Source organism: Myotis davidii, unplaced genomic scaffold (genome assembly GCF_000327345.1).
Source record: "Myotis davidii unplaced genomic scaffold, ASM32734v1 scaffold269, whole genome shotgun sequence".
NCBI lineage: Eukaryota > Metazoa > Chordata > Mammalia > Chiroptera > Vespertilionidae > Myotis > Myotis davidii.
Genome location: NW_006383008.1, coordinates 71523 through 97704, shown reverse-complemented (window position 1 = coordinate 97704; position 26182 = coordinate 71523). Strand labels below are relative to the sequence as shown.

The window sequence follows — 26182 nt, the reverse complement described above, 5'->3', positions numbered from 1 at the left end:
ATTATTTTGTGATACATGAAAATTATATGAAATTCAACTTTTCGTGTCCATAAGAAAATAGACCTTTATTGGACCCTGGGCACACTCATTCATGTATTGTCTATGGTTGCTTCCACACTATAATGGCAGAGCTGAGTAACTGCAACAGAGACCTACATGGTGCTCTCATTGCTTTGCATTGCTACCTAGCACATTACAAATTATAGAGATGTAGTTTATAACTACTAGCATTTTGAATGGCACATAGATTGTCATACCACAACATTTTAAAGTTTTCAGTACATACCAATAATGTCAGAATATGAGAGAGAGAACTTCAAGTGTCATGTGTTTAAGGCACAGTGAACAATGGATTATTTTGTTATTGAATTAGATGGCAAAGCATTGTTTAACATGCAGTGACACTGTAGCTGTTTTGAGATATATATATGAATTACCAAACTAAGTATTCTCAATTTATAGAATGCAGTGACCAGAGAAATTAGAAAATTAAAACAAGGTATCTCATCACAGCAGAATTTATTTACAAAAATGAAAATAAAGCTGTAAAGTAAGTTTTGGAGTGGCTCATTTGTTAGTCAAGCAAAGAAAGCCTTTTCACCAACAGTGAGTTCATTACGTTATTTTTGATTCATCAGCTGAAGAGATGTATCCAAAATAAACTTGCTTAAGACTATTAGCTGTTTGTCAAGAACAGTTGCTTGAAAGAATTGAGAACACTGGGAACATCAATGTAGTCAATAAAAACAAACAAGGCAAATCAAGTGATTCTGAGTGGTTTCCCATGGTTCTTGATGAATCAAAGATGTTACTGATACTGCCTAGTTATTGTTGTTTATTTGATAAGTCAATGCCAAGGTTGAAGTGTCTGAAGAGTTAGTGTCCATGAGTACTATGTGTGGAATAATTAAAGGCAAGAATATTTTCTAAGAAGTTAAGAAAGATTTCAGGACAATCTGAAGAACTTGCTAAGATGTGTTAGAACTGGTGATGATAAAAGTATGTGTGGAGCAAAAAGAAGACTTAGTTGGTCAAATTTACAAAGCTTGTAAAAATATAAAGTGTTAAAATCCATGGTTATTTATGTATTATTCATCAGCAGGTACTTTGTGGAATATATCTGACTCAATCTTTTGTTATTGAACTAGTATTGTCATCTAGCAATTTGCTGGCTTAGCAGTGGTAGTTTTACTGTTTTTGAGCTCAGAGCTGATATTGAAATTTTTCTGAAGAAGAAATACCCTCAACCACTATTCTGAAACACTAAAGGGCTTTGGAATTTAGCTTTTGTTGCAGACTTGACAAATGCTTTTTCATGAATTCAACCCAAAATTATTTAACCAGTTCAGCATAATGAGAACAGTTGTCCCCACTGTATGTGGGATTCACTGGGATTCAAGGAAAGTCTCCAGACTCAAGGAAAGTTCTAGAGCCGTGATTCTCAAAAGGGAGTCCTCAGACCACCACCACCAGCAGCCACACCTGTCTGACTACTTATTAGAATCGCAGATTCTACTGAATGGAAAGCTCTGGGAGTGGAGTTAAACAGTGTTTATATAGGAAACATACTTATGCAATTCTGATGACAACTACATTGTTTGAATTATGAAGTAACATCAAGCTTATCTTATCAAAAGGTAAGATAATAAGCGAGCTCTCTGTTTTCACATAAATCTGCAACAGATTTTCTAAGCTCAAACTATAGGTCCAAGTGGATTTTTTTGGACCCTAATGCAAGTATAAAGGAAATTTCCATTTCCCAATAACCATTCAGTTGTGCAATCGAGGAGCCTCCACCTAACATTCAATTGGAAGTGATTAATCTGCAATGTAATAACATGCTAAAAGAAAATTATCAGGAGAAGAAGGAATGTAATAGAATTCCATCAATGCCTTCCAAGTGATAAATATGCTAAATGAGAATCATATTCTTCTCATGAATTAACATATGTATTTGGCAATACCTATCTGTATTTCATGATATTTCATATTTTTCTTTAAAACCTACAAATGTCTTAATGGGTTAAGACATTTCCACCATTATAAAAACCACACAACACAAAACAAAATCAATTCTAACATACAACCCCACAAAAGCACACTGATTTTATTATAGAACATACATTAAGTCACTGAGTAAAGCTCTTTTTTATGAACACGTTTGGAAAGCTCCCATTGAACTCGAGCACAGCTCTATTGTCAATTTGAGAGCAGAAGGACACATCAAGTAGAGAAAGATCTTTGCATGATTCCAGGAGTTTTCTTAAGGACATCGGACTTACCATTCTTGTTCCTGTTCAAAAAAACAAAACCACATAAAATACTTTAAAAAGAATATTTATATAATGTTCTAATAAAGAGTCCCTTTATTACTGATTGTTTAAAATACACTTCAAATAAATTGCCTTTTAAAAATTAAAAGCATTTCTTAAAAGACTTATAGTCCTGTAAACAAATATGCACTGAATTTTCCCAGCCAATTTGGCATCTCCTGTCAATACTTCACCCACTATCTGCATTCCCACCTCCTGCCCCTTCTAATCAGCTCCTCCAGACTTTCCTATTTCTGTCGCCCCAGTTCAAAACCATTTGAATCTCTTTTTCTTAATCCATGGCAGCTCTGCTTACAACCTCTAATTAGATTCAACCTCTAATTCCATGCAATGCAATTACTGAATAACTACCCTGTAGAAACTTGTTTCAAGCACTGGAGATTCAAGAAACCCAGTGACCAGGGTTGAAGGCTATTAACTACAACACAACTTGATAAGTTTATGGCAAGTGGTGGGTGTAAAATGGCAGTACTGGAAGACAGATGATGGATGATGAGTACTAGTTAGCCCTTGTTAAAGTTGAAGTAATTATGGGATATTCAGATGGAAGCTAAATTATCACTAGGCTATAAGATGTCATCTGTTGGAACATACCTTTCTTTAACTACAGCTTTACTAGGGGAAAAATATCACAATTATATTACATAATACATCTACTGGGATGGGGATTAAAGTTTCTGAAATGTTAACCCATGACTTTTTTCTGAGAACTCCTTTCTCCTCCCATCCCTGACATGAGCTGTGGAAGCTGTAACTACAACTGCTACCCAGGATGCGACTGGCCCCTCACCAAACCAATACAGATTCTCCTGAAAATTTATCATTGGAATTCAGTAAAGCCTTCAGTGTCCATATATCCTTCAAACTAAAGACATGGACAACTGGGTTGGGTCTGTTATATTTGGCCATGTCTACTTAGAGAAGCAGAGATAACATGCATGACGAAAAACAAGGCAGACCAAACGAGAACCAGACATAAAGACGGTGAGCATACAGCTGCAGAGGCAGGGCTCGGGGGCAGGACAAAGGGAGGGAAAACAGAAAATAGCTTCTGTGCTTTTTGATGGTTTTCCAGTCCCTTCTGAGGATGGACCATAGCCAGCTCCTACTGATGCTGGACTTACCATTGCATGATTCTGAGGGAGATGGGATCTGAGGGAGACACCTGTATCTTCATAATAATTTTTTCTTATGCTTAAGTTATCTTGAGTAGGTTTCTGTTATGTAAGACCAGAGAACGTCAACTAAGACACTTGGCTATGTGGTTTTTGGTTTTGTTTTGTTTTTACCTAGGATCATGATTATTTTATCTTTGCCAGTCTTGGTCATTACAATCTGAGTTTCCTGATAAGTTAGAAGTTCCTAAGAGAATGCCAGGGAAGGAAGTTGGAGAGTGAAGATGTAACTAGGCTGGAGTCCCCATCCTAGGTTTCCAAAGCACTTCCTATCAAACCAAGTAGTCTTATCAGGATAAAATTTTTATTGTATCCAAGTTTTATGTTTTTTGGTGTGTGTTCTTTTTTTGCAAAAAGTCTGAGATCAGCTCTAATGTCAAGGCTTTAAAACAAACTGATATACTGCATCCTTACCTAGTATGTCCAGTTGCCGTAATCTGGTACAATTACATGCCAGTTCCTCAATGTCTGTGTCACACACAGACCTGTTGGCCGTAAGAAAGAGTTTTTGCAAGTTTGGGAGGTGGCGTGCCAGTTTGGCAAAGCACCCGGTGCTGCTCTGCAGCGTAGGACACCAACCGAGGTCAAGTTCCTCCAGGAGTGGACACCCAGATGCCAGCTCTGCTATCCCATTCTCAGTGATGTTCTTGCAACGCCACAGATCCAGGGTGCGCAGTTTTTTACACTTGGCCCCTATCATGCTGGCGATCACATCATAGTCTTCAATCTGGAAGTCAAATAATTCCCATCTTTTACATATTATGCTCAGAAATACGAACAGTTTAGAGAACAAGTTAAAACATTCTTAATCATCCCCTGTTGTTTGCTTCCATGTAAACATACCCACATTCTCATTAATATAGATCTGCCCACTCATCTCACAGACCTGCCACTGTTTCATAAGACAGCAAGAGTAATCACTTACTTAAACATCTATTTAACAGAACTCCAGACAGAGGACGTTAATGAATGAAATCCCAAAGACTTGAAATCCTCAGTCTCTCCTTAAGAACTTGACGATTCTGAGCTGCTCCTGTATGCCTCCCAGTTTGATCTTGCTGCTGCTACTCACTGACAAGGTCTAGCTTCTTATATTTTAGATATAATTAATCAACTCTGGGAGATACATAAGATCTCCCTGATAAAGGTGTACACTTTACTAGGCTCTAAAACAGTATGTGAATATGCTGTTAGTACTAATAAGGATATTAGTTTTGGGTGAAAGTAGACATTTGGGGACTGAATATACAACACACACAAAATTTAGATTATGTATGTTCATTACTGTCATCTATAGGAGGTATCCAATGACTTAGCTCAAGGTCACAGGATAAGCCTCTACTAACCAAGGATTAAACATTTAAGTTCACGGGCTTTACATGCTTTAATAATGTTTTTAAAAATAGGTGCTTAAATTTTAAGAGGTTCATTTGATTTTGTAATCAGGTATCAAAATTGTCACCAGAAGTCAAAAGGAAACAAAATAACAAACACTCAGATAATTTCCTTTTGTTTATTTGTTAATCATACTCTCCATTACTACTCGCCAGCACCACTCCAGATGCTAGGAACAACAGTGAGCCAACAAACACTGTGTTCACATTTTTAGGAAAGACATACAAATAATGAGCAAAATAAACTCAGAGAGCGGTAAGTGACATGAAGGTAGTAAAGAGTGGGGAGTGAGAGCAATCGGAGAGTCAGGAGTTAGCTGAGGGAGGGCGAGATGCTGCTGTGATCTCCAGGGTGAGCGCAGTGCATTCCAGGGACAGGAATGAGATCAGCGTGGGCCTGGGGAGTGCAGGACAGGACAGGCTGGGAGGACAGAGAGTTATGCTGGGGCCAGGCCATTAGGCCATGAAGGCATTTGATTTTTATTTTAAGTGCTAAGAAAATCAATGAAGGGTTAGAAACAAATGTGATTTATATGAAAACAAACAAAAATCCCTCTTTATTCTATCTGAAAGAGAGCCTATGGTGGGTAAGAATGGGGGAGGAGGCCCAGTGAAAAAGCCCGCACCAGCTTAGAGGAGAGATGACAGGGGTTTGGGATAAGGAAGTAACAGAAGAACTGGAGAAGTAGACAGATTTGGGGCTATATTTTGAGTCAGAATCTAAGGCTTATGGACTAGATATAGTGGTGATAGTCTCTGGTCTTTAGCAACTGCATATGGTAGAGTCATGCAGAAGCCATGAGAAACAGATTGGGGAGGATATAACTACTCACATCAGTGAGTGTACCTGAATAACAGAGACCTGTAGTGCAGCCAATTTGCTTCTTTAGAAAGAAACATTCAAAACTTTCTGAAACCCATGATTCTGATTGCTATTATTTTGATAGTCAGAAATAAAATAGCAAGCTAACCTTTTGGTCAATTGACAGAAAAGAAACTGAGATAAACATAGTATTAAAGTATCAACAAAGAGTTATCTCTGTTGTTGTCCTGGTAAACTTTGGACCTGCTGTGAAGTAAGAACTATGGCAGGCATGAAATATTTTGATTAGGATGGTAGTAGCAATATTAGCATTATTTCTGAACTTTAATGTCAAGTCCTTAATATTTAATTTCCTGACAACAAATATCAATGGTAACAATATTTTATTAGTAATTACATGCTTTAAATTAAAAGTAGCTTATTTTTCTAAAAGAGCATTTACCATAGTGTATTACATATTAATAGGAGGAAAATCTAATGCTGAATTAGTGGGCTCACAACACCGTATCCAGAGACCAGGGTGGGCCTGAGCCCATACTTAGACTTTAATCAGGCCTAACCACCAGAATTTAAAACTACAGGGACATGGAGACTAATATGTCATTTTAATTGGCCTCTCCAGCCTACATTGCCAAACCTTGAGGCATCTCTGAAGCCACTACTGAGCTCTAAAAGATGTTCAATGGGATCTATTTTCTGGTCAGCGACTGTCCCTGTTGATTCCAAGTCTAGGAACCTCTCTGGAATCTTGCAACCATCCTGCTTATTCTGATCTTCCTAATAAGTGGATGCAAAACTGAAATAGTTGGGGATCCTCTAAATCTGCCTTGAAGAGGAATGGACTGCTTACAACTATACTGGGAGATGCATTTCCTGGAAATGTGAGCATACATGCATAACACACACACACATAATGAAGAATTCTACAGTCCCTTGAGTGTCAATATTATTTATAAGTCACGTAAGTTAGATGAAAAAGACTTAACTCATCCCATGAGCTCTTTCAATGACCCCTAAAGTACTAATTTTAAATCTGGAAGGACTGTAGAGGCTATCTAGTCATATAGTCCCTAGGCTTTTGGATTTCATGGACCAGTAAAATAATAATAATAATAATAATAATAATAATATAATAATAATAATAATAAATACCTGAGTTCTAACACAGAATATCCACCTTTTTGCCTTACTCAGTAAGGCCAGTAAAACAAACAAACAAAACACAAAATAAACCTATCTACTATCATCAACATTTCCAGAAATAATCTCAGAACTTAAAAAATTAATTAAGCTTTGTGAAAAACTCACTCAACTACTGACATTTGAGTATGATTGATCACTTATTTTATAAAGAAACCAGAGAAGCAGATAACTTGTCTACATCTCACTTGAGGCAGAACCAAACTCTTTCTGCCACACCATACTTCTCTTCTTGCTCTCCTGGTTAAATAATGTCAACATTTCAAAGATACACTCTCCACTTTAAGAAAAATGTTTGAAAGTGGGGTTCAACTGTAAATCAGAAAAGCTGTGGGTGGGGTTGGGGTGGGATGAGTCAGGAAAAAATTCACCGAAGGGAATAAAAAGAGAATGAGCAACTGAGAATAACGAATTTTCAAATACTTACCATTACACAACTACCCAAACTGAGGTGTTGAAGCTCTGAGCAGAAGTTCAAAATGCTGAGCAGGGCTGTTTGCTGCCCCAGGGACCACATCAGAAGCAAACACAGAAAGTGAAAGAAAGTGAAACAAAGAGAAGAGGTCAATTAGACATTAAAGGCTGTCACTACTTCTCCTGAAACAGAGCTCAAAATCCAGGTTACAGACACCACAAATGCCATTTAATGAGTCCCCAGGTGCTCCCACCATTGATTGGCTGGGAGTCAAGGTAATCATTACCAGTCTCCAAGTAAGTTGTCACTTTGCATGTGGTTTTGCATGCCCTAAAGATACCTATATTCCCCATGACCTCTCATTTTATTTCCCAAACGTAAGCAATTTGAAAATCTGGTTAAGGCTGAACAACAAGACAAGCTAAACAACCTCCCCCTCCAAAAACAAACAAATAAAAAAAAAAAACCACAGTGGGCTGGTGACACGCTGAGGAACAGTGGCAGCTCTGACATTCACCGATCAGCAGCAGCCTGATGGAACTGCCAATCGTTGCCCGAAATCAGGATTGAGCTGGTGACTTTAATGTCAAAGGATTCTCTCCGCTGACAAGGATCCCAACACCATTGAACACCTGTCACTAGCAACATGCTGACTGAAACATATATAACGTGCACTTTCTATTTATGTTCCTGCCATTTCAGCCCATCTATCCTGTGCAATGTAATGAAACGCTCTCATCACTCAAGAAAGCCAAAGAAATGCTAGGCTGTGACATAATCCTGATAACTAAAATATTTCTAAAGTCATAACTTCATTTGATGACATGTCTGCCATGAAAACTTGTAAAAAAATGCAGAACATTCACATTTCTAATTTTTATATTCTAAATGAAGAAAAAGGCTACTCCAACTTTGTGGCAAAATTTCTTTCTACATATTTGAACTAAAACATATCTAAGAAAGTTAAGATACTATAAAACCTATGTTTAATCTGTTGCAGGTGTCCAGAATCTGAACAATATTAGTTAGGGAGAGGTTGACAAATATGTCAATGACAATACAAAACATCTGTTCAAACCCAGATAAGATTCTCAATAAGAAAATAAAGTAATGAAATATTTCAGATAAAATAAATGTAAGGCAAAAATAAAAATAATCCTAGTTATAATCGGCCCTAGAGAGATACTAGCCTTAAGACTGGTTCACTACTGGGTGTTTCTTTAAATTTAAGAAAACAGTTTATATTGATTTCATGCTTAAGTTTTAATACAACTTATAACACTTATAAAAGGCAATCCCATGTAGCTCTCAGAATGTTGGCATTAGAAGAGATATATGAAGATAAGTTAATTTTCAGATTCTCCATAATACTTAACTATTTTAACTTATTAATAGATGGGGAAATGACATGGTTTGTTTTTATTAAAGTATCAGATCCTTACAACAAGATGCTTTGTAAGATTTTCCCATGAGCAAGATCCAGAATATATTAGAGAATTTTTAGAGAAGATTCCATATATTCTTGTAAGAAATTTTAAATTAACACAAACACACACACACTTTATCATAGAATTTGTTTGGTAATGTATTTTTAAATTACTTACTACAAATAATTTCAAATATACAGACAAGTATAGAGTCCATAAAACAAACATTTGTTTTGCCTTCTTGGCTTATCTTTCTCTATTTGTGTATCTCTCCATCCATTCGTATACTTCCTCAGAGGTAACCTTTATCAGGATTCATTGTTTAAAAACATGCCTGAAGATTATATTTTATTATACAGTATGTGTCCATAAATAGCATATAATATTGTTCTCCATGGTTTTTATACAAATGGTATTTTATTATGCATGTACTTCTGCATCCTCCTTAACAGTGTTTGTGAGGGATTTGTCCATGTTGAAACTTGCAGCATTAGTTCTGACTTTTTAATTGTCTACTATTCCATTATGCAAATATACTACAGCATAGCCCTAGCTGGTTTGACTCAGTGGATAGAGCATCGGCCTGTGGACTGAAGGATCCCAGGTTCGATTCCATCAAGGGCACATGCCTGGGCTGTGGGCTCAATCCCCAGTAGGGGGCGTGCAGAAGGCAGCCAATCAATGATTCTCTCTCATCATTGATGTTTCTATCTCTCCATCTCCCTTCCTCACTGAAATCAATAAAAATATATTAAATATATATATTTGTTATATATTTATATTAAATTACATATATATATACTACAGCATACACTTTCACTCAAGGAATATTTAGTTTGCTTACAAGTTCTACCATAACAAAGAATGTTAGAATAAACATTCTTATAGTGCTTCCTGTGCATTTATAGAAGAGTATTTCACTAGAGCACATACTAGAGGAAGAATTTCCAGGGGTTTATGTATGGCCGACGTTATTAGGTTTTCCAAAATAACACTCTGAAGTGATTGTATTAATTAACACTCCACCAGCTGTGTAAGAGTGTGGGGTCCCCACATTTCTGCCAACATATAGTCTTCTCATTCTTTTCTATTATCTGTCTGATGAGTATGGAATGGTATAATTTGCATTAGTATAATTCCTAGTGAGTTTGAAAATCTTTTCATGTTTATGCACCAGTCATATTTCCTCTTCTGTAAACTGCATAATCATATTTTTTTTATCGTCTGAAGTTTTATGTATGTCTCCTTTTTCCCCAATTGACTCGCCCCCGCCCCCACCCCCCCGCCATTCCTTAATCATATTCTTTACTGATGTTTCCATTAGGTCAGTGGTTCTCAACCTTCTGGCCCTTTAAATACAGTTCCTCATGTGACCCAACCATAAAATTATTTTCGTTGCTACTTCATAACTGTAATGTTGCTACTGTTATGAATCGTAATGTAAATATCTGATATGCAGGATGGTCTTAGGCGACCCCTGTGAAAGGGTCGTTCGACCGCCAAGGGGTCGCGACCCACAGGTTGAGAACCGCTGCATTAGGTTGTTTCTTCCTTCTTGACTTACAGGAATTCTTTTTTTTATGCTGAATACCAATCTTTGTCAGTTACATGCATTACAAATATATTCCCTAAATCTAAGACTTGTCTTTTTGCTTTGTTTATAGAATCTTCTGAGACATGAAATTTTAAATTTTAATAGTCACATCTATCTTTACATGTGTATTCTGTTGTCTTTTCAAAAAAGTCCCTCTTTGCCCACAGAAGGATATTCTTCTATTATTATTTTTTGAATGACAACTTTAAAATTTTTCTTCTTTGCACTTAGGTTTTAACCCAACTGAAATTGATTTTTATACATGGTAAGGTACCAAATTTCATGCTTTTCTCCTTAGAAATAACCTCTTGTCCCAGTTAAATTTACTGAAGAGTCTATCTTAGTCACTGATTCGTGATGCTTTCTGTCATATATCAAGTTCCCTTGTATGTGTGAGTCTACTTCTGGGTCATTGTGTTTCACTGGTCTACTTGCCTTTTCCGACGCTAACACTTCAGTCTTTTTTTTTTTTTTTAATATATTTTATTGATTTTTTACAGAGAGGAAGGGAGAGAGATAGAGAGTCAGAAACATTGATGAGAGAGAAACATCGATCAGCTGCCTCTGGCACATCTCCCACTAGGGATGTGCCCGCAACCCAGGTACATGCCCTTGACCGGAATCGAACCTGGGACCCTTCAATCCGCAGGCCGACGCTCTATCCACTGAGCCAAACCGGTTTCGGCAGCACTTCAGTCTTAATTATTATACACGCAGGCAGGTGAAGGAAGGCCCACGAAGAGAGAAACAGAGGCCTCTGGCCAACAGCTCTAAGAGGAACTCTGCCAACAGCCACATGTAGTAAGTCTATAAATCTATTAAGGAGAATACCCTTTCTTCATTCTGTAAAACACTAAAGAGCCTTTTGCTCTTTCATATTTTAGAATCATCTTAAAATATTTTAGTTTACCTTTTAAAAATATGAAAGGTTCGTTTTTCTTTCTTCCCCCACGATCATTATTTAATTTACTGGCACTTTATCAATTTCTGTGTCATTATCATTTATTATATCTGACACCCTCTTCCTGAAATGTTCTTGTTGAAAACTATTTTTAATAGTTCTTTTAGTGAGCATCCATGAGTGGTAAAATCTTAACAATAAACATTTACTGAATAGTTATTAACATGTCAGCATTGCTGTAAATTCTTTTTCTTAAAATATTCTTTAAATGGTTGACAGTATTACAGATATCTCCCATTTCCCCCCCTTTACCCCCCTCTGTCCAGCCCCTACCCCCTGCCCCCAGGGCTTCATCACCCTAATGTCGGTGTCCATGGGCAGTGCATATAAATATATTTGGTTTATCTCTCCTCATCCCCCCACCCCTACATCAAGGTATGCCTCCCTGCCTCAGGTCTTATTTTGCTTGTCAATTCATTTTGTTCATTAAATTCCACAAAAAAGTAATATTAGGTGATATTTGTCTTTCTCTGATTGGTGCTACAGATTCTTTATATAAATTAATCCTCACAACACCTGTTCATTTAATAAATATTTATTGAATGCCTACTATGTGTTAAGTGCTGTTCTGGCACTTGGGATATATCAGTCTACATGGCAGAAAATAACCTATAAGGTACACATCATTATTCTATTTATAGATAAGGAATCTGAATCACAGAAAGTTAAATAATATATTGAGCCTTTATATATCTCCTCAATCTTGAATGAAAGTTTAGCCAGGCGTAACATGGATTCCAGTTATCTTCTTTCATCATTTTGAAAGTTTTGCTCCATTACCTATCAGCCTCCATTATTTTGATAAGAAGTCTACTGTCAGTCTAATTATCTTCCTCTGTAAGTAATGTCTTTTCTCTCTGATAGCTCTTGTCCCTTTCTCATTTATATTCTGCAATTCCATCACATGTCTAGGTAAAAATTTATTTAATTTATCCTGTTTGGTATCCCAAGTGAACATTTATTTGAAGACTTACATCTTTTTTCATAAACAATCAAGATTCTTAACAATTCTCTCTTCAAATATGGCTTCTCCATCATTTCTTCCATTTTTTTCTTCTGGAACTCTAATTAAATGAATTTTGGAGTCTCCCAAGTATCAGTGCCTATAGTGGTGTTAAAAATTTGTCCACAAATTGTTCTATACTTCTTCTTCCCAGAGGTGAAACGTAATTCTTCCCCCTTTGTGGGTGGGATGGACTTAGTGACATACTTCTAACAAACAAAACATAGAAGTGACAGTATGTTAGGTTACTATGATGGCTAATATTACGTATCGATCTGATTAGGCCACAGGGTTCCCAGATATTTGGTCCAACACTATTCTGTTTCTGTGAGGGTGTTTTTGGGTGAGATTAATGTTTAATCAGTATACCAAGGAAAGCAGAGTATTCTCTAATGTTGGTGGACCTCATCCAATCAGTCAAAGATCTGAATAGAACAAAAGGCTGACACTGCCCCAGGTAACAGAGAATTCTCCCTTTAAATTGGGACATCGGCTTACTCCTGATTTCAGACTCAAACTTAAACATCAGAGCTTCCTGGGTCTCAGTCTGTAGGCCTTCACACTGGAGCTACATCATTGTCTACCCTGACAATGAGTCTCTGGCTTCCCACCTCACTGTGTAGGACTTGGGGCTGGCCAGCCTCCGTAACCACATGAGCCAATTCCTTACAATCAAGATACACACATACACTCCCTCTCATTCCTGTATTCCTGGAGAACTCTAACTAATAGTTATAAGAGGGCTGTGGCTCCCTCCCCCATTGCTCATTTAGGAAAAGCCAGCTGCCATGCCATGAGAACACCCAGGCAGGTGAAGGGAGGCCCACGAAGAGAGAAACAGAGGCCTCTGGACAACATCTCTAAGAGGAACTCTGCCAACAGCCACATGTGTGAGTTTAGAAGCTGATCCTCCAGGTGCAGCCAAGCCCTGAGATGACTGCAGCCTTGGCAAAAACGGCTGCAACCCTGTTGGGAAGCCTGAGCCAAAACTGCCCAGGCAAACACTCCCATACTCCTGACCTACAGAAATTGTGTGCCATCGTGAACATGGGGTTTTTCTTTAAACCAAGTTTGGGGGCAACTGACAGACAGCAATAGATAAAAAAAATAAGATATAAACTACTTACAGCAGTGCCTGATATTCAAGGCTTTTATAAATTTAAGTGCATTCCTCAGACTTCTCTTCGAACTTAACAGTTTTTTGTATCTAATTTAGAATTTATCAACTTACTTTTTATTATAATGACTATCATTTATTTTCTAGATTTCTAATCATTCTTTTTCACAACTACTTATCTTGCTGTTTTAGTCTATTTATAGTCCATAATTTCTTATGTTTATTTTAAAAAATATTTTTCCTTGTTCTGTTTAAAAATATGTTTTCATTTACTTATTTGAACTCCAACCCCTTTCAGTCTTTATTCTTCCCTGTTTAGGGGCCTCACAGATTGCCCCACTCAGAATCAGGACTTATGACAGTTTATGTCTTTCAGAGGAAAGCCCAGGTGGTTTTCATCAACAGGCAGGGTGGTTTGCATTTTTACTTACTTAATTTATAGATATGCATTCTGCCAAATAAACTGTCACAGAAAGAAGAAAATACGAGGGCAGTGTTGATAGCCAACAGAAGTAAACATCAACTACTTTTGTTGTCTTCTGGTTCATGAAGATGAAGGCAGCAGGGTCCTTGAAACTGTTGTCCCAGCCAGTAAACAGCTGCTAAACCACATTTAAGGATTACTGTCATATACTAGTCCCCCACAATACCTGTAATCAGTTTTTTTCACTTCTTCAGATTCTTTCAATTTATGCTCTATCATTCTTGAAGTGAGGCAATCAAAACTGGATGCAGGTGTTCCATTTATAACTCCAACTTTTAAAAAAACACTCTTGGTTTTCTTGTCTGCTGCTAAGCAACAGAACGACAATCTTACTGAGTTACCTGTCATGCCCCATCTCACCCCTACCCCAGATTTTTTTTCCAAACAAAGAAAAGTTAAACAGGCTCCAATGTCTAACACTAATCCCTACTGGTTTAGTAAAAGCACAGGACTTCGCTTAAAGGCACTTTTTAGGCAGTATGTTTAAAAGTTATTCTTATGCCATCCTTTACAAGTTGTAATAGTTTGCTAGGGCTGATAGAACAGAGTACCATAGGCTAGGTAGCTTAAGCAACATTAATTTTTTCATAATTCTGAAGGCTAGAAGTCTGAGATCAAGGTGTCAGTAGGGTGAGCTTCTTCTAAGGCCTCACTTCTTGCCTTGAAACTGACCATCTTCCAGTGTCTTTACGTGGTCTTCCCTGTATGGTATCTGTGTCCTGATCTCCTCTTCTTATAAAGACACCAGTCATTGAATTAGAGCTTACACTATTGGCCTCACTTAACCTTAATTACCTCTTTAAAGACCCTATCTTTAATACATTATGAGATATTAGGAGTTAAAACTTCAATCCTAGCTAATAATAGACAAACATGGTAACTGGCCATACCTTCGCTACACCTCCCATCGACTAATCAGCAAGACATGCAAATTAACTGGCAACAAAGATGGCGGTTAATTTGCATTCATAGGCGTGAAGCAGCGGAGTGAAGACTGAAAACGGCTACCGGCCAGAGCAACAAAGGCTTGAAGGCGGCTCCGGCTGGAGCGAAGGCCTGGGTCCTGGGTGCCGGAGGAAAACCGGTGCCGGCAGCCAAGGGAAGGGAAGGCCTGTTGCACGAATCTCTTCATGCAACAGGCCTCTAGTATATGAATATTAGGGTAATACAATTCAGCCCATAACACAGTATTTAAGAGTACGTAGGTTGCAGACATATGCCCCCATACAGGTAAAGGACAATTATATCTTCTACTTATTTCCAAGTGGTTCAGGAGAAAAAAAAATGAACATAGTAGGAGAACCTACTTTTTATGCAACTTTTTGCATGAAACTTTTTTTTTTACTTTTTAAGTCAATTATTTCAAAATAAAAGCTTTTCCTTTTAAGTACATAAAAGTCTTAATTGATGAGTTAAATTTTTACAGCACTCCTCTCATGAAAATACACCATCATGCATGACTAAAGAAGTACTTGCAATCAATGTTTATCATACATAAGAATCTTGTGAATACAGATGTAAAGGACCAAAGGAATTGAAACAAAGTCCTTCCAATCATTATACATCTAACGCTACTATAATTACTTCCTTGTCACAGTAGAAGAAACTAAGTACAAAAGTTTTTTTCTTCCCTAAGTTCACATCTTTTGCCTAAAGCAAGGGTGGGCAAACTTTTTGACTCGAGGGCCACAACGGATTCTTAAACTGGACCCGAGGGCCAGAACAAAAGCATGGATGGAGTGTTTGTGTGAACTAATATAAATTCAAAGTAAACATCATTACATAAAAGGGTACGGTCTTTTTTTTTTTAGTTTTATTCATTTCAAACAGGCCGTAGTTTGGCCACGGCTGGCCTAAAGTGTTTCCTATGCAACCCTAAAAGATCCCCAAATTCAGTAAAAAGAAAACTACCCTATTTACCAACCCATTTCACTAATTATTCTGGGATCACACAGTAAACAAGGCCTAAATCTCAGCTCTAGGGTCATTTCTTCTAAAATGTTTTCCCAACATGGACCATTCTCAAACCAAGTACAAACCTGTGATATTGTTAACATGCATTGGGCTTCTTATAAAAACAGTCCACACATCTCTCTTTAACGTACTAGTACCTTGTTCTTTACTAGGCATGTATTTACTGCTCTGCATCTACCTAAATTCTACAAATGAATACCACTAACTCTGCAAATAACTTACCTAGTGATGACATTTTGTTTTGTTTGATATTATAATAAGACATTTGTTATTGCTCTGATAAAAGTGATTTTTCAGTAATCTTAAACACATCTAAAGAAAACGATTTCATGAAGTAAATTAACAAAACTATAGTGAACTATATTTCACTACCTTTTAAGATTAAAAATTCTGAACAAATACAGTTCACATATTTTCTTACAAGTTTTTCAAGTTGCTGATCCACCCACCCATCTGCTTAGTAAATGTGGTTATTCTGTAGAAAGACAAACTTATCTTATAACTTATCTAATAATGAAAAAAACACGTTTGCTAAATATCTACCACTATACACTATTGTGAATAACAGACACTGTTCTATGTACTAGCTGTAAAGAAGCAAACAGTCAAACATGATCCCTCCCATTACGAAGTTTACAATTTAGGAAAGAACATTTCTTTTACCAGAAACAAATCCTAAGAGTGAAAGAGATAATGAAGCCTAAATCTCTCTTAGCACATGACAGCAAATATATTCCTATTTAGGAAGATCTATAAGAATACTTTGTGGAGGTGAGGATAACTGTGTAAAAATGTACTGAATAAATTCTATACTATCATTTTTGCATTTACACAAATCCATTTAATGTATAAAGTGGTTTGTTTTTTTACATGTTTGACCTAATTTGGTCTTCTCAATAGCCTATGTGAAAGGGCAAGATGTGGTGTTTTTATTTTAATAGACAAAAAATTTTTAACTTAGTATAACCCAAACACATAAATCTTGGAAAGCTAAGATGAAGTGCATGAGTCGACACTCAACCACTGAGCCAAGTTGGCCGGGCTGGGGAGAAAACTCTTAATGATCTAGGCTACACCATAAAATGTTGGACCAAAAGTTGGTGGCAATGACACCTGGGACTTGTTTTAAGGTTGCTCTTTTTTTTTTTTTTTTCAGAGAGGAAGGGAGAGAGATAGTTAGAAACATCGATGAGAGAGAAACATCGATCAGCTGCCTCCTGCACATCTCCTACTGGGGATGTGTCCGCAACCAAGGTACATGCCCTTGACCGGAATCGAACCTGGGACCCCCCAGTCCGCAGGCCGACACTCTATCCACTGAGCCAAACCGGTTTCGGCAAGGTTGCTCTTATTTTAATAAAGCACTGGGATACATCCCCAGTTCCTGACAAGGTTACACATGAGGCTCAGTGGTCAACGCAGCAGCCATGTTGGTGAAATCTATCTAGAGAGAAGCCCAGTCCCCTGTGCCCAGTGCCCGTTTCACCAAAGGAGCCACATCAGCATGCCAGGTCTTCCCTACCAGCATGTAAGGCAATTCGGACCCTGCTACTACATGTTCACTCATATCAGGTAATCACACTTGCAAATGCCAGCCATGCCTAACCACTTCAGAACATACCACCTAGACATCAATAATACATTATTTTACAGACCAATCAAAACATGGACTAACATTATCTTTACCCTGGCATCCAGGGTCAACAGTTTTCTCATTTTACACATAAAGAATCTAGGAATATCAGAGACAATGTGACTTAATCTAGATCATTAAGCTTGTTACTGGCAGGGTCATTACTAGAATCAGTCTTCTTTCCACCATATCAGGTTAAACTCTAGCTAAACATTTTGCCCCAAATCAGGAATGCTGCATTACAAAGAAGCTCTTCTACTCACACACATTCAGGCTTCCATGGATGAGGAAAAAAAGCTATGCCTAGAAAAAGGTATCTAATTTGATTTGCCAAATAAAAAAAAAAAGAGCTATACACCAGGTGGTTTTATAGGTAAATTTTATCTAACAGGTAATTCCCATTTATTCAAGTTATTAGACATCAGATAAAAATATGGGCGTTTCCCAAGTCATTTTGCTATGCTGTCACAATCCTAGCCCCATACCTAATAAGAGAGCATGGAAAGGAAAACCACAGTTCAATCTCATTTCAGGAAGCAGATGAAAGTATTTATAAGTGTAAACCCTTAAAGAATATTTACTATGGCCTTGGCTGGTGTGCCTCAGTTGGGCATCGTCCCATGCACTAAAAGGTTGCTGGTTCGATTCCCAGTCAGGATACACACCTAGATTGTCGACTCAATCCATGGTAAGAGGCGTGAGGAGGCAGCCTATCAATGTTTCAGTCTCATATCGATGTCTCTCTTTTCTCCCTTCCCCTTGCTCTAAAAATCAATAAACTATTCTTTTTTTAAAAAAGAATATTCACTATGAATCAGACACTGTTATAGACAACTTATGTGTATTAAATAATCCTCATAACAAATCTTTGAGATGCATACTATTATTATCTCCATTTTATAGAAGGGAAAGCTGAAGTACAGGGGATCAAGTAACATCCAAAAGGGAACGTGATTAGTAAATGATAAAACTAGAATCTATATCCAAATAGTTTGGCTCCAAAATGTTGGGAAATTAACCTAGCTATGTATTATATTAAAAATATGTAGGGATTACTCCAGGAAAGCAAGGATTATTCAACACAAACAATTATATTTATAATAATAAAAGCATAATATGCTAATTAGACCAGATGTCTTCTGGAACGAAGCTGGGGCTGCAGTTGCCATGGCTGCAAGGGAGGGATCCAGGCAGCTGGCAGCAGCTGCAAGGGAGGGATTCAGACAGCCGTGGCTGCGAAGGCCTACTCTAGCACAAATTTTGTGCATCAGGCTTCCAGTTAATAAATAAAAGAAGAAAAAAGGTAAGTGTATTAACAGAAGCTTTAAAAATTTAAAAGATACATTTCTTATAAAATATTCTTAAATAAGCCCTAGCTGGTTTGGCTCAGTGGATAGAGAGTGGGCCTGTGAACTGAAGGGTCCCAGGTTTGATTCTGGTTAGGGGCACATGCCCGGGTTGTGGGATTGATCCCCAGTGGGGGAGGGATGTAGGAAGCAGCCAACTGATGATTTTCTCTCATCATTGATGTTTCTATCTCTCTCTCCCTCTCCCTTCCTCTCTGAAATCAATATATAATTTTTAAAAATATTCTTAAACAAGAACGATAAAGACTACTTATCTGCAAATACCATCAAACAACAAATGAAATTAGTAAGCTGCATGAGGAGTTGTCTGTTTAGTTCACTACTGAAGTCCCACTGCCTAGTAGCCTGGCACATAATATATACTAAGTACCTTTTGGATAAATATAAAAAACATAAAACATTGCAGACATCCCATTATATTAGAAATAAGACCGGTATACTTGTGTGTCTCTATTATTCCACATTATCTACGAAGTTCTATCTAATGTAGTAACACTTTAAATATTGGAAAAGTAAGTTGATTTCCAGATTATATAACTGCATGATTAGAAAATACAAAAGACATAAGTAAAAAGTTATAACAATCATAAGTATTTAGTAAGGTGAGCAGATACAAGATAAATACACAAAAGACTAACTTTCCTTTATACTAACAATAATAAGTTAAAATTAAGTAGAAGAGAAATAAGTTTCTGAGACTATGAAATGCAAGAAATAAATTTAACCAGAAAGATATAAAATGTAGGTGAAGAAAACTATAATATGCTCTTGGACGTAAAACAAGACCTACACGAACAGATAAAAAAGCCTTATTAAAGAGCAAAATGAAATATAATGAATGTACTTTTAATAAAATTCTTGATGAGAGACATATCTGGAAGAATAATATATAAGGATTTATGAAAAAAACAACATTCAAAAAAAACTAGAAAGGAGATTTCCCCTACTACATGGCAAAACATACTACAAAACTGCCATGATAATATATCACTACTACTACTGTTATTAGCAGCTAATACTGAGTTTCCTATGTTCTAGGCACTCTGTAAGCACTTTACATGTAATGTAATTCTCACAATGACGATATGAGATCTGTATTTTTTATTATCTACATTTTAGAAAAACTGAAATATTAAGAGACTGAATACTTGATCAAGGTAAATAAACATTTACTGAATGGCCAATCTTTACAAGTCTATTCTAGATGCTAGAAAGATGGCCATTAGAAAAATAGATAAAAGCTCTTACTTTCGTGAAACTCACCTCCTAGTGTAAGGAGACAGAAAATAGCAAGAGAACAAATAATTTCAAACTAATAAAGGTGCGGGAAAGAAAAAAAAACTGGGCGACACAAAAGAGACAACCTAGATGGGGAAGTTGGGGAGGGGCCTACCTTTATCAATGTCTAAGAAGCCAACTCTGAAAAGAACAATTTAAGTTGAATATCAAGCTAAGAAGAGGGCAGCCATGTAATAAGCTTGAAGAATATTACAGACAGGCAGAAGAGGAAAAGCCATGAGTTGGCACCAGATCAGAATGTCAAGGTATAGAAAGAAGGCCAGCAAGACTGGAGAAGAGGGCACAAGCATAGAACAATTAGAGGGTGTTGACTGCAGGGACACCCTGGCAATACCTTTTACAGGACTCTATCCCACAGCAGTAATAGCTTGTACACATAAAATTTTGTGATAGTTTGTAAAAACAAATGACTGGGAAAAGCTAAATGTTGATCATTTGGGGAACAGTTGAATAGAAGATCGCATAACATATACCACACAGTTAATGAAAACAGTCAACTGGTATATGCAATGGCCTGGAAAGATGTCACAGATACAGTATTTGGAAAAAGCCAATCAATATATATGACATAATTCCATTTTTCTTAAATGAGACTCATGAGCTATGGCATCGGGAATTTTAACTCTAAGTCTGGTCCTGGAAAAATTCCACTTTGTTTCCTCCTGCTCCAAGCAAATGTCCTCCTCCATACCATGCTCCCGCTCCTTTCTCTAACTCATTCCCTGCCAGCATTTCAGCTCACCTCAGCCCATTGCTTGTTTCTTTACCTGGAAACATGAACAGCATTACAAAAATTTTAAGAGCACAGAGAAGAACATTTTCTTATAACTAAAAAATTAACACAAAAGATGCTAAATAGTTTTGAAATGACTGAATCAGTTTAATGATTTTTGAATAGCCAGGTGGCATCATAAACTTAATCTATTTAAAAACCAGAAATCACATTATTATGAATAACTAAATATTCAGTTGCCTGTGATACTAGCAAAGATGTAAATGAGTTATTCTTACCTCTACTTTTGTTCGATAGAGAACAAGTCGTTTAAGGCCACATAATTTGGCAATATGGTTGAAAGCTTGAGGTGGTAGCTTATCACAGGATGAGAGATTTAACTCCTGTAGATGTGGACACATCTCAGAAATAACCTCCAAGCAAGTTTCATTTAAGAAGTGGCTGCAAGATAACTCAAGGCGCACCAATTCGGATCCACAAACCTTCAGAAACCTGTAAAAATAATGTTCTCTGTGAATTTTATAAAGCTAAAAGTATTTCTGCAAGTATTTGGAATTATATCAACTCTAAGCAGACACCTTCAGAAGAATGGATTCCCATGAGGAAAAATGTAAAACTTGTTTCACTCAAATCCTCACTTACTACATACTAAAATAGGCATGGTTAGGCTAAAATAAAGTAACCTGAGAAGATAAAATGGACTCATATCACAAAAAACTTCAACTAATGCTAAGAGAAAAATTAAGAAAGCAGAGTATGTGTTTCTCCAACGTACATGACATTAGCATCTAAGTTAGTAGAGCCAAAAAACAAAACATAACAGAACTCTAAACTCTTGGAAGGTATTTCTCCCCACACAGCACCCATTCAACACTGGATAACTTATTTTGCATGTAGTATGTACAGTGACAGTTTTAATTAAATGACCTCAAAACAAATCAGACTAGCCTACTCTTACTGGGTTAGCTTAACTGTACTGCTGTGATATGTTCCTTGTAACTGTTACTATTTAGCAGTTGGACTGACACTGAAATTACTACAAGATATTCAATTGCAGCTTCACATAAAGTACACAGAAACAATTCAACCTGGAGGACCCAAAGTTCCTTCTCAGAATAAAAATAACCATCTTTATCTTAGTTACATTACAGATAGGGGAAAACAGTCCTGACCATAATCATCATCTGAAAAATAATCTAAAAGTAAATGTGAGTCTAGGAGTATTTGAATCCATGAAACTATCAGCTAAGCAAACTGAATCCTTAAACAGTACACCCATCATCCCTATCCAGATCTCTCGACATCCTCTTGCCTAGTCAGTGTCACATTAGTTACATACTATTCATTTATTTATGCCAATCTCTTTCCTAAATGATTTAATGATTAAAACATATACAAAATAAAACTGACTAAATCAATCACTTAAGTAAGTAAAGGAAATAACACTGGACTTCTAAATCAAAAGTTGGATTTTTTGTCCCGTTCTCCTACTTCCTAGCATGTAACCTTGGAAAATGCACTTACCCAACATTTCCTCGCCTGGAAAAGACAGACTAGAATTATCTAATAGCACTCACCACACTATCTCATGGTTTTGAACATCAAATAATATGTGAAAACAGTTTGGAAAGGTCAAAGCACCCCACAAACACTAAAATGAAAGTTATATCTTGGACAACTCATATTCAAACAATAAAAACAGTTGCTACAAATTTATTTGATCAGAACTGTTAAATGAATCTTCCAATTATGAAAATTCACTTGAAGAATTTAAGTTCCCCCTATGCTTGGATAGACAAAGTTCTACGAATTCAGGGTATTTTTCCCTCAATAGGGTCAAATTACTCCCAAGGAATATGACAAAATTAGCATTTTTACCTTTTTTTGAGTATACTTAGTTTTGGGTAGTTCTTCATCCTATCTAATAAAGAGGGAATATGCTAATTGACCCTCACACCATCACAAAGATGGCAGCGCCCACAGCCAAAAAGGAGGGAATATGCCAATTACTGTCACACCCTCAAAGATGGCGGCGCCCAGTCCCCTCAGCCCACCGGGGCAGCAGGCATGCGACAAGGCCAGGCCTGCCTCATGCGCCTGTCTCCCGAGAACCTCAGTCCCCTCAATCCCCCAGCCACCTAGGGCCGGCCCGAGGCCCAGGCAAGCCTTGGATGGTGGCTGTCCAGCTGCCCAGCTGCCCGAGGAGCTCAGGTAACCAGAGCCAGCCGAGGCTTGTGCTTCCAACAGTGGCAGCAGCAGAGGTGTGATGGGGCGTCACCTGCCCCGGATCACCAGGTCACCTCCCACCCCTGAGGGCTCCCAGACTGTGAGAAGGAGCAGGCTAGGCTGAGGGACTGCCCGCCTCTCCAGTGCATGAATTTTCATGCACTGGGCCTCTAGTGTTTAATAAATGCCTGGCACCCCCTCAAAGATGGCGGCGCCCAGTCCCCTCAGCCCACCGGGGCAGCAGGCATGCGACAAGGCCAGGCCTGCCTCATGCGCCTGTCTCCCGAGAACCTCAGTCCCCTCAATCCCCCAGCCACCCAGGGCCGGCCCGAGGCCCAGGCAAGCCTTGGATGGTGGCTGTCCAGCTGCCCAGAGCTGCCCGAGGGCCCAGGGCCAGCCCGAGGCTCAGGTAACCAGGCCTGGCCGAGGCTTGCGCTGCCGGCAGTGGCAGCAGCAGAGGTGTGATGGGGGCGTCGCCTTCCCCTGATCACCAGGTCACCTCCCATCCCTGAGGACTCCTGGACTGTGAGAGGGGGCAGGCCGGGCTGAGGGACCCCCCTCCAGTGCATGAATTTCATGCACTGAGCCTCCAGTTATTTATAAACTAGCAATCTAGTAATAAATGGACATAAAGTTTCAGAGAACTAATGATATCCTATTTTGATTTGATACTTCTGAAATTAACTGCAGCTCACAGAAGTTAAATGAGTATTTAACTCTCTTAAAATTAAAATGTTTAAGCATCTTATCTCTTAAAGGTCTTCATTATTTAGAGAACAAAGCACTTTGTTCTACAATTCTTTTTCATATTGGATTTGGGATACTTTAACATCCCTTTTCTCCTTGCTCTCATTGTTGAACTTTTCCCTCTAAAGAATTTAGAGTGACATCAAGCCAATCAGCAGAAAGCCAACTGTAAAGAGACTAGAAAACTTGCCAAACTGATGTAATGAATGACAGGATTTGAAAGCACAATAATAGCCATGCCTATACTGCCTTTATGTCTCTCTTTTCCTTTAGTGCATATTTTCACTCTGAGCAGATTATTTGGTCAACATCCCCAGTCACTCTTCCTAAATTTACAAGATCTACATTACCTACTTTTTCATAACATGTCCATTCCAAGAAGGCAGAAGTAGCAGCAGACCCAATTAATTAGCTGAATATAACTCATTTCCTTCCTTAATGCTGCTCATGTACATCTTATTTTAATGCATAATTACATAATGTTTTTGTCTTGATCCTCTATTTTTCATCTCAATTGTGATATTGGTCACCTAAACAGAGAACTACAGCTTCCTTAATTCCTACAGCCTATTCATTCCAGATTATGAATTCTCATAAAGTATTTCTTGATTTGAAGGTATTATGAGAAGACCTAGGTTCAGATAAACAATCCCAAACTAGGTCTCCTGCTATAAGAAAAGGAGTCTCTGGAGAGAGAAATAAATTGCTTATCCTTATGAGGTGAATTAATTTGTCCAGAGTAATGTAAACACCTAAGAAGTAATTTACTAAATTGTAACTTGCATCCTAAAATAATTAACATCACATGAATGAATGATTTAATCTGAGTTTACTCATCACAAAATAAAAGGCACTAATCCCCACAATCCTCCTGATATAGAAAGGTAAGGGGAGAATTAGATACAAATATCCATCGCCCCTGATTCCTAATCTTATGCTTTGTTAGCTGACCCTTATGGAGTTTTATAAAATAGCACATTTAAGATCATTCTTAATCTCAAATAACTTGGAACATTATTTATTACATCTGGTCCAAAATAAAGCCATTAAAAACAAGACTTCCTGCCTAACTGTGTATAGTATTATCTGGTAATAGTAGAAGAAAATCAGTAAGTAATCTCTAATCTCTAGATATTGACAATCAAAAAGAGACAACTGTTTGAAGTACAGGCAAGCAATTGAATAAAATAATAAGTAAATAGGTAGTAAGTTCTTTATCCCATAAAACTGAAGCTCTGTGTCAGACATCTAATAAAGTTCTTGAATCTAGAAAGTGTTCAAGAATGTTTCTGAGGGAAACAAGTGGAGGGTTAGGGTAAAAATCTCTGCCTAACTGAGATGGAGATCAAGGTGATCAGTTTGGGTAACTATTTGAAGAAAAACAGTACCTAGGCTTTTGAACATCAGAATGATATGATTAAGGAATAGCCAAGACTTTAGGGAACTGTATTATAAAAGAAAAGTAGAATTATAATATATGTGATTTTTATGAATAATAATTGCATAAGCAGTACTTGAAATTGCAAATCATAAATCTGTAGCTAGAATAGGATTTTAATAACTGATTAAAAGTTTTAAATTCTTGTTATTCCAATTTAACCTATTTCCCTGCTATTTTGAATAATATGAATTCCTAAAAAATTCTTTAAAATCCAGTTAAACAGTTCCAACTTGTGAGGATTAGGTTTTTAGGCAACAAAAATAAACTGTATCAAACTTTTCCCACAAAGACTTGCTAAAATAGCAGCTCATCATCATTGGTCTCTAGTCTAAAAATGTACTTTTGTCTTTAAAGTATTATAAATAAGTCTTCTTCACAGTAATGAGCACAAATAGGCCAAACTTATTCATAGGTTATTCATTAATAATCAAGCCATGAATATTTATTGTTTATTCTGGGAATGCTGCCTACAAGCCATAATGACTATCAATTCAGCAGTCAAGTCATGGGGGCCAACAGCAATCAGGAGGCAAAACTCCAGCATCTTCTGCACCCCCAAAAAGATTCCCTCCCTGTTATTTAAACATTTTTTTTCTTATGGGAACAATGACTATGCTTAAAGGAATGCCATCAAGATTTATGGTTTTACTGGCTGAAAACTACAGTAAAATATGGAAAACTTAAATTTATGTATGTGTACTTTTGTGATTATTCAAACAGCCCCACAGCAACTAACATGGCTGGATTGAAAATGAAACAGAAATTGCTGGTGAGAAAGTAGACTGGAGCTTTAACCTTGTAAAAGAAGATCTTTAGTCATTATGAGTCTAAAATTT

The 26182-nt window shown here is 37.4% G+C and overlaps 1 protein-coding gene across 5 annotated transcripts in view; it reads right to left on the bottom strand.

Annotated features, from left to right (window-relative positions):
* Nucleotides 1–2069: 2069 nt before the first annotated feature.
* Nucleotides 2070–26182, bottom strand: part of FBXL4 (F-box and leucine-rich repeat protein 4) — a 48738-nt gene continuing 24625 nt past the window's right edge. For all 5 annotated transcript variants that reach the window (XM_015557689.1, XM_006778231.2, XM_006778232.2 and 2 more), the window contains exons 6-9: nt 21211–21424; nt 7353–7424; nt 3923–4235; nt 2070–2293 (exon numbers count right to left, since the gene is read on the bottom strand). In XM_015557689.1, coding sequence (XP_015413175.1) covers nt 2130–2293; nt 3923–4235; nt 7353–7424; nt 21211–21424 — 763 coding nt within the window. In that variant the 3' untranslated portion in view covers nt 2070–2129. The remainder of the gene's footprint in view (nt 2294–3922; nt 4236–7352; nt 7425–21210; nt 21425–26182) is intronic.